We start from the raw sequence: 15,368 nt of genomic DNA on the forward strand, positions 1-15,368 counted from the left end.
ATGCCCGGCTAATTTTTTCTATATATTTATAGTTGGCCAATTAATTTCTTTCTATTTATAGTAGAGACGGGGTCTCGCTCTTGCTCAGGCTGGTTTTGAACTCCTGACCTGGAGCAATCCTCCCACCTCAGCCTCCCAGAATGGCAGGATTACAGGCGTGAGCCACCGTGTCTGGCCATGTGTGTGTGTTTTAAGAAATCAACCGTATTAAGGCATAATTTTGAATTAAATAAAATGCACTTTTTTTTTCTTTCAGAATATTACAGGGGGTACAAATGTTTTTGGTTACATAGATGGCTTTTATAATGCTTGAGTCAGGTTTGTAAGTGTGCCCATTTCTAATATAGTGTTCACGGTACCCATTATTTAGGTTTTCACATATCCCCTGTTCCCCCTTTCCCCCTGCTGGATTTCCACTGAGTTTTACTTCCTTCTGTGCACATATGTGCTCATCAGTTAGTTCCAATTTAATAGTGAGTATATGTGGTGTTTGTTTTTCCATTCTTTATATATTTCACTTAGGATAATGATCTCTAGTTCCATCCAGATTGTTGCACAAGGCCTTAATTAATCCTTATTCATGGCTGGGTAGTATTCTTCCATAGTATACATATACCACATTTTGTTAATCCACTCATTAATTTATGAGCACTTGGGTTGATTCCATATCTTTGCAGTTGTGAATTGTGCTGTAATAAACATTCAAGTGTAGGTACCTTTTTGATAAAATGACTTTTTTTCCTTTGGGTAGATACCCAGTAGTGGGATTGCTAGATGGAATGGTAAGTCTACATTTATTTCTTTGAATAAGCTCCATAGTGTTTTATGCAGAGGTTGTACTAATTTGCAATCTCACCAACAGTGTGTAAGCATTCCTTTCTCTCTGCATCCATGCAGTTGTCTTTTTTTTTACTTTTTAATAATGGCCATTCTGACTGGAGTAAGATGGTATCTTGTTTTTTTAATTTGCCTTTCTCCGATGATTAGTGATGTTGAGCATTTTTTCATATGTTTGTTGGCCATTTGTCTATTATCTTCTTTTGAAAAACTTCTGTTTATGTCTTTTGCCCACATTTTAATGAATTTGTTAGTTTTTTTTCTTGCTGATTTTTTGAGTTCTTTGTAAATTATGGATATTAGTCCTTTATCGTATGTATAGTTTTCAAATACTTTCTCTGATTCTGTAGGCTGTCTATAGCTTTGCAAAACTTTTTTTATTTAATTAAGTTCCATTTATTTATTTTTGTTGTTGCTGTATTTGCTTTGGGGTCTTTCTTAGTCATAAATTCTTTGCCTAGGCTGATGTCTATAAGAACTTTTCCTGTGTTTTATTATAGAATTTTTGTGGTTAAATAATAAATCATTTATGTATAAATTCTTCCAGGGCCTGGGAAAAAATAGAACGCTAACCATTTTATATAATAGGTCAACAAAATCCTCCTCATCTCCCTGTGGTTTCTCCCAGCAGATACTTTTTCTTTGCAGTGTGCTGTATCCAGAGTAGTAACTTTGCTATTCCAAATACAGAGCTCCAGAGCCTATCTCTAGTACCTTCTTGTAATCGAGTAGAAGCGTAGTCAGACAAGGGTCACAGTTCCGCATTGTTTGATAGAATCCCAGCCATGCTGTGAGAAATTTGGCGGGCAGAAGATTCCTCCTCTGTACGGAATGGATAAGCGTAGAAGATGGCGGCCCGCACTAAGAAGCACTATGTGGGCGCGGCCATGTTCTCCACGTAACAGCGCGATGTACGTAAAAATGTCTCTCACGACGTATCTGCGTCTTGATGACTGCTGGCTGATCGTGGCTTCCAAGTCAATTCTGAGCATGCGCGATACAAAGACTCTGGCAAGGGGCCGGAAGAGGAAGTGATCCATTAAGGCTTTTTTTGCTGCTGGTGTCAGTGTTTTCGGATTTTTGATACCGAGAATTCTCTGCAGTGATTTTGGTTCGTTGTGATTAGGGATTAAGTGGAGTCGTTAATGGGAGGATTGTCCGTGGACTTAGCGATAGTGATTTTAAGGTTTATTAATGGGAGGGGGGGTTGTGTCGGATGATAGTCGTCTCTGGTAGGGTTTTCTCGTGTCAGTAATGGGGCGGCTTTGGGGCACAGTGATGGCACTTTGTAGTCAGTGACTGAAGGCTCACAGGATCGGCTCTGGTGATGGGTGGGGTTAATGATCAGGTTGCTTTTCTAACCTGAGTTGAAAGTTCAGCTCTTTAAATTTCAGCCTTTAATATAAAGATTCACAAGCTTTGATGTGTAACATTTTCTTTATTGTTTAAATCTGTTTTTGTTGTTGTCGTTGTTTTTGAGACAGAGTCTCACTTTCTTGCGCAGGCTAGAGTGAGTGCCTTGGTGTCAGCCTGGCTCACAGCAACCTTAATCTCCGGGGCTCAGCGATCCTTCTGCTCCAGCCTCCCGAGTAGCTGGGACTACAGGCATGCGCCACCATGCCCGGCTAATTTTTTTTTTTTTTTTTTTTGTATATATATTTTTAGTTGGTCAATTAATTTCTTTCTATTTTTGGTAGAGACGGGGTCTCGATCAGGCTGGTTTCGAACTCCTGACCTTGAGCAATCCGCCCGCCTCGGCCTCCCAAAGTGCTAGGATTACAGGCGTGAGCCACCGCGCCCGGCCTAAATCTGTTTTAAAATAAATTTGTCTTTTGTTCTTTGACCCATGAGTTATTTAGAAGTTCACATTCTGTTTGAAATCATGTCTGGATAATGAATGCTCAAGTTGAAAAATTGCTTTATGGTCTAGTTCATAGTCAGTTTTCATAAATGTCACATCTGTTATAAAAACAATGTGTGTATGTTCTCTAATTTCTACTGTTGTAGATACTAGTTAAGCATATATTAAATATATGTATCCTTAGATTATTTTGCTGAGGAGGATAAAGTACTCACTGGAAACGTCATTCCACTTGCACTTCATTCTGTCAGTTTCTGTTTGTATAGTTGAAACGTTTTTATTTGGAATAGTTATTTGTATTTTTAATGATATGACTAAATAGCTCAAAAGATGTTACAGCAATTCAAGCTTCCCCTAACAATTTAAGAAAGAACTTATTTTCCTAAATGGTTTCTAGCACTGGATATTGTTGCTTTTTTACAGTTTTAATAATTCTGAGGGAAAATTATACCCAATTGCTCTGGTGCATTTTCCTGTTAGTAAAGTTGGCACCTTTTTCATTAATGGCTATTTGTTTCCTTTTATGTGAATTTTCATATCCTTTTTAACTTTTTTTTTTTTTGCCTAGTGATTGCTAGACTTGATAGAAGCAACCTATTATCACATATCAAAAACTTTTATATATATTTTCATGCTATTTTATGCTGTACTTTAACACATAACTAGGAAATGTCATGTAATCAGAAATACTTGTTTTTTTCTGTTAGAGCTTTTGGGTTTCCTGTCATGTGTAATAAGATCCTTTGTACTCTATTACAATCTTACCTAAACTCCTAAAAATAATTTTAATAGTTTTTGGGGTTTTTAAAATACATACATTTAAATGTTCAGTCCCGCAGGAATTTGTCTACTCCAAATATTATGTTATGGAGATCTAGTTTGCTTTGTTTCAGTCAGGTGGATGGCCATTTATATCAGGGCCATTTATGCAATGAATGTCTTCTGCACACTCAATTGAATATCACTTTTGTCACATGTATAGACCAGTATTTTCTGGTATGTTTATTATTTTACTTGTTTTGATTACATTGTTTTTATATTAAGGCTTAAGATCTGAGAGAGCATGGTAATTGCTGATATGTATTGCTTGATTCTCATGTGCTAGGGAAGTGTTGAGTATTTTACAAGAATCATCTCATTTAATTTTCATAACTATGACCTAGGCATTTTATACTCATTTTTATAACTAAAACTGGAATAACTTCTTCATATTCTCATAGCTGAAAAGTGGCAGAGCTGCAGTCAAATCAGCAGTATTGTCACTCCAAATCTCATGGTCTTTTCCATATTTCGCCTTGACATATTTTATTAAGCTTTATATGCTTTTATTAAGCTTAATGCCATAAAGCATTAAGCTTTATATGCTCCACAGCACTGGTTCTCAAAGCATGGACCCTGCACCAAGAACATCAGCATTACCTGGGCACAGGTTACAAGTGAAAATTCTTGGACCCTACCTTAGACCTACTGAATGAGAAACTGTGGTGATAAGGCTGAGAAGTTTTAACTATGATTTAACAAACCCTACAGGTGATTTGAATATATATTCAACTATGAGTATGTATTGAGAACAAATGTTGTGGTTTGTAGCTCAGGGACCAGCACCTTGGTGTATCCAGGAAGTGTTTATATGGTAAATGTTGAATGACTGACTATGTAGACATTGTCTTTCCAGGTTTCTTAGTGTCTCTGGGGAGCGCTTGGCCCAGATCTTCCTCCAGAATCCAGCCCACTTCTTCCCAGCAGCTCTGCTTGAGTTCACAGATGACCACTAAGCTTCAGGCTCCCTAGAGAACTAGGGTTGCAACCCAGTTGGCCATGCCAGCTAATTGGACCCCACCCCAAATATCCCCAGCTCTGGCTCCAGAGGATTATGGTAGCTCATACAAGGTAAGGAGGAGAAGTTCCAGGGGGTAAGAATTCATGCCAGTAGTAGATATCTCTGATCTGTCACCAGAAACTCTGGGCAGAGGCAGATGGGCCACAGGAAGCAGACAGACTATAGACCTGCTGCTCCTGAAACAAACCTTGATCTTCCTATGAAGAATGAGAAATACTTGGGTAATGTCTCCATCTCTAGAGGCCAGTTGTATGACAGTGGAGAGATTTGGACTTTCAAGGAAAACTGTTGTTTATATTGTCATCACACTATATTGGTCATTTGGCTGCAGATTAAATTCCTGGTTAGAAGTCATTCTTCGTAAGATTTTGAAAATATTTCTCCTTGTCTTCCTAAAGTGTTTCCCCAAACACAAGTATTTTATCTATTTTTGTTTTTGAAATTTCTGTTTTTCAGATGTTGGTTTTCCATTTTTATCCTCTACTATTTATATTTCTTTCCTGCTCTCCTTTCTGGGATATTTTGTTACCTTGTTCTCCAACTCTTCTTATTGAGATTCTCATTACCACTATCAATATTTTAATTCTATTTTTAAAAACTGTAGTTTGTTTTCTAAATTTTTTTTTATTAGCATCCTGTTCTTATTTCATGGGTGTAATATAATATTATTTCTTATCCCTTTGAAGGTATTAAACTATTAGCAATAGTTTAATTTTTTGAATGGGCAATATATACACTTAGTTCAAAAATTAAAAATATATATAAAAAAACAATACACTAAAAAGTATTATGGTGAAAGAAATTCAGGGAGAAGATGAGACTGGTTCTCTTACTTCTGCCTCCCATTTGCCCATGTCTCCCTATGTAGATGACCAGTTTTATTAGTTTTCTTAGTTCTCTGTGCAAGTGAAAACAACTATTAATACAATTTTTTTCTTTTGATTTCACAAAGAGCATAGTAAACAAACTTTTTGCCACTTTTTTTTTTTTTTTTGAGACATGTTCTCACTCTGTTGCCTGGGCTAGAGTGCAGTGATGTAATCATACCTCACTGCAACCTCAAACTCCTGGGCTAAAGCGATCCTCCCACCTTGGTCTCCCAAAATGCCAGGATTAAAGGTGTGAGCCACTTTGCCCAGCTACCACATTGCTTTTTTAATGTTTGTTTGGTAAAATATGAAAGATGTTATTGTAAGGTTTTTCGGCGGTGGCGAAAAGAAAAGAGACACAGAAAGAGAAAGAGTGGGGGGGCCAAACCACGTGGCTTTATTATACACTTGTGGACGAGTTTCTGGGGCCCCAAGAGCGGGGCCCCCAGAAGTCGCCGCAGTTTGAAGGGGCTGAGGCCTTTTATACCCTTTGGGCGGGGCTAGGGACTTGTGGCGGGAAGAGCTGGGATTCTCTATTGTGACTTTGGAAGGTCGTTGAGAAATGGGAGGGGCTGGAGGTATTGTGGAATCCAGGAGTGAATCCAGGTGGAGATCTGGGTGTGGTTCCTCTCAGTTGGGGCCTGGCAGTTTGTCCTTGGCAGGTCAGGTCACTAAGTGTTTTCTTTTTCCATCTAGGGAGGGGAGGGGTCCCTGCCACCAGCCTTACAGTTATGAACAATGTACAGTGGACATTCCGGTCATGTCTTTCCTTTCTATTGGACATATAAGTGGTAGTAGAATTTCATTTTACAGTTTAGTCAAATGCAGTGAGGGAGCCAGGTTAACCCCAATGAACCTCTACTTCATTTGCTGCTGGGCAGTTTTATGATTGGTTATATTAATAATTTTCATGTAGAAGATAGGAAGAATGGATTGAGGCATAAGATATCATTGGCAAAGAAGCAGCAGTCACTTGTATTAGGCAGAGTGAGGAGAGTTGGTATTGTGTGAGATTGTTTTTGTGTAGCACCATGGAGAATACCATGTCTTAGCTGATCCTGCCAGGCTATCTTCTAGGAACACTAAGGTTTAACTGATAGTACCAGGCCAAGTCTCAGCTGTGAGGGCCTAATTTTGTCCTCATTTAAAAATAAAGGAATGGGAAAAGATTGACTTAGAAACAAGAACCAAAAGAAAGCTAGGCAGTAATTTTAGGACCAGATCAAAAGGAATTTAAGATGAAAAATACCTAAAGGGATGAAGATTGGTGGTTCATATTTATAAAAGGAATACACCCAAAGAATTATAAAATTGTCAACATTTATTAGCTAATAATGTATCTTTGAACTATATTAGCTAAAAATGAACAGAATCATCAAATATACCATTGGCCATTTTATCACAGTACTCTAAAAAGCATTAATCAAAGCAGAAAAAAAGTATAACCCTTTGCTATAATATTGATTCTGTTTTCTTACTAAGAGCATTATATTAGAGATAAAGAAATAACAGGTTCTTGGAAAACAAGATGAATATACTTAACGCGACTGAATTGGACATTTCAGCATTTTAATTTTATATCTTTTTCACAATTTAAAAAAAATTCAGTGAAGTCCTACATTTAAAGTTTGTATCGTAAAGCTACACTGTAGATAGAGGAAAAAAATATAGATTTAAATGCCTTTTTAAGGAATCCTGGAAGTTTGGAAAAAAAAATAAAGACAAAATATGAGTGATGGTTTCAGCTGAAGAAGTTAGAAAAAGAATAAGTCAATAAAGATAAAAGAACAATAATGACTGAAAAAAAGATAAGGGAAGAAATCAGTCACAGAGAGGAAAAATAGTTGATAGAGATGTTTAATAGAAACACAAGTTGCTTCTACATGGTAATGATCAAGGAAAGGAAATATAGATAAATATTTAATATAACCAAAGTATGTAACAAAAAAAGAGAAATAGTTGTTTAATACTTCTATACCTAAGATTTTTCCCTTTTGTTTAGCATAACCAGTAAGCTCTAAAACAAAATAACTATAGTTCCTTCATATTATATAATACCCATTGTTTGAATTTCTCTAAATGTGTCATAAACATTTTTAATTTTGGTTCATTTTTTAATTTCAGTATATTACAGGGTGCAAATGTTTAGGTTACATATATTTCCCTTGCCCCACCCGAGTGAGAGCTTCAAGCATGTCCATCCACCAGATGGTGCACACCATACCCATTACGTGTGTTTATACCCATCCCCTCTGACGCCCTCCCATCTGCTTGACACCCAATGAATGTTATTACTGTATATGCACTTAAGTGTTAATCAGTTAATACCAATTTGATGGTGAGTACATGTAGTGCTTGTTTTTCCATTCTTGGGCTACTCCACTTAATAGAATGGGTTCCAGCTGTTAATTTTAATTAAGAGCCAAAAAAACATCCACAAGTTGCATTTGTGTAGTATGACAATTAAGTCTATCTATTATAATAAAAGATTCACCTCCATATTCTTTCTCTTCTAATTTATGTTTTCAGGAAATGAGTCATTTGCTGCCTTTAGCTGATGTTTTTGGTCTTGATATTCTTCAATATATTCTTATTTCCTTCACATTTCCTTTGAATTAGATCTAGAGGCTTGATGAGACTCAGGTTTAATTTTTTTCACAAGAATACTTTATGGTGATATAATGAAATTAATTACTACTAATATATCATGTCAGGAGGCACATAATGTCTGATAATTTCTCTTTTTGTGATATTAAAATTGATGGGTGAATGTAGATGTTCTTAGCTGATCCATCCATTATAAGTTTCTCTTCAGCCTTTCAGCAGAAGCATTTGAGCAACCATTAATGATTATTGTCTAAATCCATTATTTCATTTGTAGTTATAAATGATGATATTTTAATTTTATCCTAACTTCTTAGCTAGAATCATTCCATAAAGAACTTTTCCTTATAAGTTGTTTGGTTATTTTATAATATGGAACCTATAGGAAAAAATAAAATAATAAATCTAAGTACCTTAATTACCTTTACTTAAAGTAAAAAATCCATTCTTATCTGTCACCAATTATTTTTTTTAATAATCACCTCTGTGACACATCATGCAGACTTCTATCCATTTATATTGAGCTATTTGTAGTTCCCCCAACTCATTGTGTATTTTCTTCTCTCTCCACCATTGTTCATGTCTCTTCTGGGGAATGGCCCCCTCACCCCATATTCTATATTACTCTTATCTTCCAACTTAAATTCTTCAACTCCATGGAACGTAAACTTACTTCCTCACATAGATTGCACCTTTTCTTCTTTTGTGGCCTCAGTGTGTCCCACATAGAGATCTACTTTTCAAGACCTTAATGAACTTATGTCTTCTTTTTCTCAAAGTTCAGTCCTCTTTATTTTCCAAGTCTTTTAAGTTGATAGAAGATTAGAACCATAAATAATTCATTTTTAAGTTGCCAGGACTAGCATAATGATGGCTAGTCCTAAATTGCTCAGAAAGTGTATCACAGGTCATTCATTCCTCCAGTAGCTATAATACTAAAAAATAGCCTATTTCAGTTGCCAGTTAGGAAAAACAAGTAATTGACTGCAGTACAGAACAAATAGCAGAAATTCTTTATTGGATATCTGTCTTCCACAAAATACACATAACTAGATATTTAATATGCATCCTATATGTAATATAATTTCTTGAAAGTTCCTGTATTACATAGGTGTATATATTTGTCAAAAATGTAAATGATACACTAAAGATTGTTGCATTTAACTCTATGTAAATTTTCCCCAAAATATTATAATCTAGTTACTAATTTGCATTCTGAAGTTATTTAGGAGGAAGTGTAGTGCTATCTGCAATTTATTTTGAAATGCAAAAAAGTAAGATGGATCAATGGACAAATAAAAGGGGGGTAGATGTGTGATAAAGTAAAGTAAAATGTTAATGATGGTACATAGGTGGTGGATATATAGGTTTTTATTATACAATTCTATTACATTTTTTGTATGTTTGAAATTTTTCATTATAAAACATTAGAGAAATGGAAGGTAGCTTTTTAGAAAGAAGAGGTAAATTAAAAACAACCACAAAGCCCATGTTCCATATTCCTAAATATAGTCTCTCTATCCCCTAAAGCTAACTATTCACATTGAACAAGAACATGCCCTTACAGGGATCAGTGTCCTTCAGGGATGTGGCTATAGATTTCAGCAGAGAGGAATGGCAGCACCTGGACCCCTCTCAGAGAAACCTTTACCAGGATGTGATGCTGGAGACCTACAGCCACCTGCTCTCAGTGGGTAAGCACAGTCACCTTGGTATCTGAAAGGAGGCCTCACTGAGTGTGTTTCCATTCTCCATTAATGAATGCTGTGAAGCGTGTTATATAGGTATTGGTTTGTCCTTGATTTTTGTCCAGGGTTGTTTATCCCTTTAGGGCACTCAGAATACTACTTTATCCTTAGAGATATATAATTACTTTTCTAAATAAATGCTCATTGAACAATAAGACTTTATTGATTGGGCTGTGAAACATAATTAGCTTGACTCTGTCCTTTATCATTTCCCTTGTACAGGGTACCAAGTTCCCAAAGCAGAGGTGGTCATGTTGGAGCAAGGAAAGGAGCCATGGGTATTGCAGGGCGAGAGTCTACATCAGAGATGTCCAGGTGAGTGAGTGTGACTCAGGGAGATGGGAATAAATCTCAGCTGTCTTGACAAAGATTGGTACCTTTGAAATGCTGTTAAGATGCTTGAAATGCTGTAAAAACCTTCTGGAAGGTTCTGAATTTTTTGTATAACTTAAGAATCCTTGATATTGGCCTCTTGGATAACTAATTGCCTTATTGGCCTCTTGGATAACTAATTGCCTTCTACCTGGATGACTTTTGTCATTTCTGTCTTCTTTGGCTTTTTGAATTCTCAATTATATGCCAGTGTACCTGTTTAAAGATCTTTCTTTCTTGATTATACACCTTTTCTCTAACATTCTTTCTTTTCTACCTTCCCCATAGTCCTAGAGTCCTTCTTTATACATTCAGGCATTTATGGATTTGCTTCCTTTCACAATTATTAATATTATATGTTACAAACTCCTACCTCTATTAGTCCCTTTTTCTTTCTTTCTTACTGTAAGATACCTTATAAGTTCATATCCAATCAGGCTCTCCTCCTATTTTCTCCATAGGTACTGCCTTGAGATTTCTTGGTTCTTTCAAATTCTCCATGCTGTTTATCTAACTGATGAATTGGGGATCACTGTCGCTTAGTCTTGGGGAGTATCGTTCTGCTGTGTTTGACATTATTAATCACCCTTCCAGCATTTCTTCTGATGCTGATTGAGTGTTTACACATGGACTGGGTCTCTCTAGTTGGTTGGGTTTTTTTGTTATTGCTTTATTTTTGTACTCCGTCCAGTGATATTTGAATTTAATCATAGTCCTGTGTTTAGCACACACTATCACCATGATTCTGGGTGAGGATTCTCTCTTAATTTTATTTTGATGTAATCTCTTTTTTCTCCTTTCTCCACACCCATCTCCCTTCTGACCATAAGCCACTGTTGTAGATGATGGAAACGTTTCTGAATTCACACATATTATAAAATTTAAAGTGAATTAGAGTTATGTATCATTGCTTTATATAAATGTTACAGTGCTCTGTATCTTTTTCTTTGCCTTCTTCCACATTGATCCATGCTACAGTCTGTTCATCTAGTTTATTTCTTCTTGCTGCTGAATTGTATCCCACAATGTTTCCTATCAATACACTATCCCCTCCCTCCTCATAAGATTACCCACTCTCACCCCTTTCTCTGTGTTAAATCTAGATGAGCCATTTGTACTGCCCACCCCCCGCTGCTTGCTGTTCTTTGAGCTAAAATCACGTGTTTCTCCTTTGAGAAGGGAAGTTTGTGTTTCAAATATACAGCATGGAATCTCTGAAAACTTTCTTTTTATATTAAAAGGGAAGGTGATGATAGCAATGATGTTAGGTTGTATTGGAATGTAGAAGAATTGTGGCAGATTGGTGACCAGATAGAGACCTATTGGGAAATAGAAAATAAATGTTTAAGTGGTGTTGCTTTCATCAAGAACATACTGACTACAAAGAGGCATTATGAATATAAGTACGTTAGAAAGATAATTCCTGAGAGCCCATACATCTCATTCCTCTAAAGAACCAACCAATTAATGTGACTCATTTGGAAATGTTTGAAGCATAATTTAGATGTATACCATCATAATCAAAATAGTAAATCAAAGAATATTAAAGTTTAAAGATTATCAAAATAGTTAAATTTCTTCCTGTACTGACCATGAATATATTCCAACAGGAGAAAAATTACTGGACCATAATCAATGTGGAAAAATCCTAAGTTATAAACAAACATCCTCTCAACATCAGAAAATATATACTGGAGAGAAGTCCTACAAATATGACAAATTTCAAAAGATCTTCACCCAAAAGTTACAATTCAAGGTACTTCTGAAAGGTCATATAGGAGAAAAACTGTATGTATGTACTGAATGTGGCAAGGCTTTTGTGCAGAAGTCAGAGTTAATTACACATCAGAAAACCCATACAAGAGAGAAGCCCTATAAAGGCAATGAATGCGGAAAATCCCTTCTCCAAGCATCTTCTCTCTTTAGGCATCAGAGAATTCGTACCAGAGAAAATCTCTATGAATGCAGTGAATCTGGGAGAGGTTTCCCTTATAACTCAGATCTCAATATACATGAGAAAATTCATACTGGAGAGAGACACCCTGAATACAGAGATTGTGGCAAAGCCTCCACCCTCAAGATAAATGAGAAAATTGATACAAGTGAGGGATCCTATGTATGTATTGAATGTGGACAGGTCTTCATTCAGAAGACAGAATTGATTACACATCAAAGAATTCATATTGCAGAAAAACCACGTGAATACAGTCCCTGTGGGCAACCCTTCATTTCCAAGTCTAAACTTGAGGCACATCAACGAAGTCACACAAGAGTGAATACCTATGTAAGTACCGAATATGGGAAGGTCTTCAATAATAGTTCCAACCTCATTAAACATGAGAAAGTTAAAATTAGAGAAAAATCTTTCATATGTACTGAATGTGGAAAGGCTTTTACATACAGGTCAGAGTTGATTATACATCAGAGAATTCACACTGGAGAGAAACCTTATGAATGCAGTGATTGTGGAAAAGCCTTCACTCAGAAGTCAACACTCACAGTGCATCGGAGAATTCATACAGGAGAAAAATCATATGTATGCATGAAATGTGGGCTAGCTTTTATCCGGAAGGCACACTTGGTTGCACATGAAATAATTCATACTGGAGAGAAACCTTATGAATGTGGTCACTGTGGGAAATTCTTTTCTTCCAAGTCACAACTCCATGTGCATAAACGAATTCACACAGGAGAAAAACCCTATATGTGCAATAAATGTGGGAAGGCATTCACCGGCAGGTCAAATCTAATTACACATCAGAAAATTCACACAGGAGAGAAAGCCCATATATGCTCTAAATGTGGAAAGGCCTTCATTCAGAGGTCAGACTTGATTACACATCAGAGAATCCATACTGGAGAGAAACCTTATGAATGCAGTACTTGTGGAAAAGCCTTCACCCAGAAATCACATCTCAAAATACACCAGAAAATTCATACTGGAGAGAGACAATATGAATGCCATGAATGTGGGAAAGCTTTCAACCAGAAATCAATACTCATTATGCATCAGAAGATTCACACAGGAGAGAAACCTTATGTATGCACTGAGTGTGGAAGAGCCTTCATCCGGAAGTCAAACTTTATTATTCACCAGAGAATTCACACTGGAGAGAAACCTTATGAATGCAGTGATTGTGGGAAATCCTTCACGTCCAAGTCTCAGCTCCTGGTGCATCAGCCAATTCACACAGGAGAGAAACCCTATGTGTGTGCTGAGTGTGGGAAAGCCTTTAGTGGCAGGTCAAATCTCCGTAAACACCAGAAAACTCATACAAGAGAAAAGCCCTACATATGCTCTGAATGTGGGAAGACCTTTAGACAGAAGTCAGAGTTGATTACACATCACAGAATTCACACTGGGGAGAAACCTTATGAATGCAGTGACTGTGGGAAATCTTTCACTAAGAAATCACAGCTCCAAGTGCATCAGCGAATTCACACAGGAGAGAAGCCTTATGTGTGTGCTGAGTGTGGGAAGGCCTTTAGCAATATGTCAAATTTGCATAAACATCAGACAACACACACAGGAGACAAACCCTACAAGTGTGCAGTCTGTGGGAAAGGCTTCTTTCAGAAATCAATGCTCAACATGCATCAGAGTATTCACACTTGAGAGAAACAGTGAGAAAACCTCACTGAGGTCGGGTTTGATTGTACATTATTGAATCCATGCAGCAGGAAAATATGTGTATTATTTGAACTAGGAATGCCCACATCAGAATGTCATACAGTATTGTTCGCAAAAGGATGTCTGAGAAAGCACTGAATGAGGTGAGGGAAGCTTCCCACATTGTCTCTAGCTTCATTAAATCCTGGAACATTCATCCTGAGAAGGAACCAAGTCAATTGGGTGGATTAGAAAAAAGCTTTAAAAAAAAAAATATATATATATATAGAGAGAGAGAGAGAGAGAGAGAGAGAGAAAGAAAAAGCCTTCTCAAGAAAACTACAATGGAACACTGTTACCAAATTCTTCATAAGAAAAGAGTATATTAAGTTTGGTTAAGGATGTTCCTGTTTCCTGTGGAATACATACAAGTACCAATAAACTGAATGCTAAAACAACATAATATATATGGTGGTGATAAGTCCTATATTCTGTGAGTTGTTTATTGCAGAACACATTTTCTAACAGAATTGTGACTGATTTTTTATTCTTTTATTGAATCTAACACAGTTATGTTTATCTAATCTGCCATTGCATATTTTTATTGTAAAAGACTGCAATAAAAATATTCCTTTTGTATATAGACAGAAGTCTCAGAGTTATGTTGACTTTCCATTGTCATCTAGCACCATGACTTGCAGCCACTTTCATTAGCCACCAGTAATGTCTCTGAGCCTCTCAAGCCATCAGTACATTGTCTTTTCACTTGCAGCACGTTGTCTTGTGAATTTCCATTATACTCAGGAAAACTCCTGAGATAAGAATTTTCAGGTCACCTGAGTCAACTGAAGTCTCCCTTCTGCTGTCATAGTTCTTCCAACTCATTTGCCTTCCTTAAGCATGTGACTTTCATAATAACAAATCAGTAGCTCATATTAAAACCAACACCAGCATGTGATCACTGTCTGCTCTATGTCCATCTTTGTGCCTTACACTGCACAAGAACCTTCTCCCCCATGTGTGTCAAACACATCCATTCAGTTCTTGCCTCAGGGCCTTTGCATTTGCAGTTACCTCTCCAAAAAGCAGTTTTTCATTATATCTGTGTGGCTTGCTCCTTCATGTCTTTCCTCCCGTGACACCTCACAGGCTTTTCCTGTCCTTGTCTGCCTGTCTGGTTTAAAATTCCAGCCCCTTACCCTTCCTCCTTTATACTTCTCCACAACACTTATATCCATGATGCTTTGTACATTTTGCTTATTGGTCTATGGCTTCCACACTAGAACATTTTTCTCTGTTCACCATTAGGAGCCTAGACTCATGCCTGCCATACAGCAGGCATTCCATAAATGCACATTGTAGTGTGTTGACCCTGCTCTTCACATCACTTCCCTCTGTTTCTATGTAGCAGTATGAGATGTTCTAGTAGGCAGAACCAATTTGCTTGAAACACACCAGGGTTCTTCACCTCTAATCTACCTGGGCTGTGTCCCTTCCTGACCCTAAAGGTCAAGAGTCATTGTAAAACCTTTTGGCAGGATGCCATCCCATTTAAGGAATTGATAACTGAGGTACAAGAAATCCCATGTGAGTGCTTGCTTCCAGGATTCCCTGCCATGATTCCAAA

General features: G+C 36.9%; 1 protein-coding gene across 4 annotated transcripts; it reads left to right on the plus strand.

The window, feature by feature from the left end:
* Nucleotides 1-771: 771 nt before the first annotated feature.
* Nucleotides 772-14,023, plus strand: LOC105876851 (uncharacterized). 4 transcript variants are annotated; one of them, XM_012774797.3, is made up of 5 exons: nt 772-1,948; nt 4,374-4,588; nt 9,579-9,705; nt 9,982-10,074; nt 11,742-14,023. In XM_012774797.3, exons 2-5 carry the CDS (start codon nt 4,517-4,519, stop codon nt 13,745-13,747), a joined length of 2,298 nt encoding a protein of 765 aa, XP_012630251.2. In that variant the 5' UTR covers nt 772-1,948; nt 4,374-4,516; the 3' UTR covers nt 13,748-14,023. The 4 variants fall into 4 exon arrangements, with proteins under 4 accessions (XP_012630251.2, XP_012630250.2, XP_012630253.2 ...); XM_012774796.3 differs by lacking the exon at nt 772-1,948 and adding an exon at nt 1,964-4,228; XM_012774799.3 differs by lacking the exon at nt 772-1,948 and having other exon boundaries at nt 1,964-4,588; nt 9,542-9,705.
* The last annotated feature ends 1,345 nt before the right edge of the window (nt 14,024-15,368 follow it).

The sequence above is a fragment of the Microcebus murinus genome, chromosome 16, assembly GCF_040939455.1.
Source record: "Microcebus murinus isolate Inina chromosome 16, M.murinus_Inina_mat1.0, whole genome shotgun sequence".
NCBI lineage: Eukaryota > Metazoa > Chordata > Mammalia > Primates > Cheirogaleidae > Microcebus > Microcebus murinus.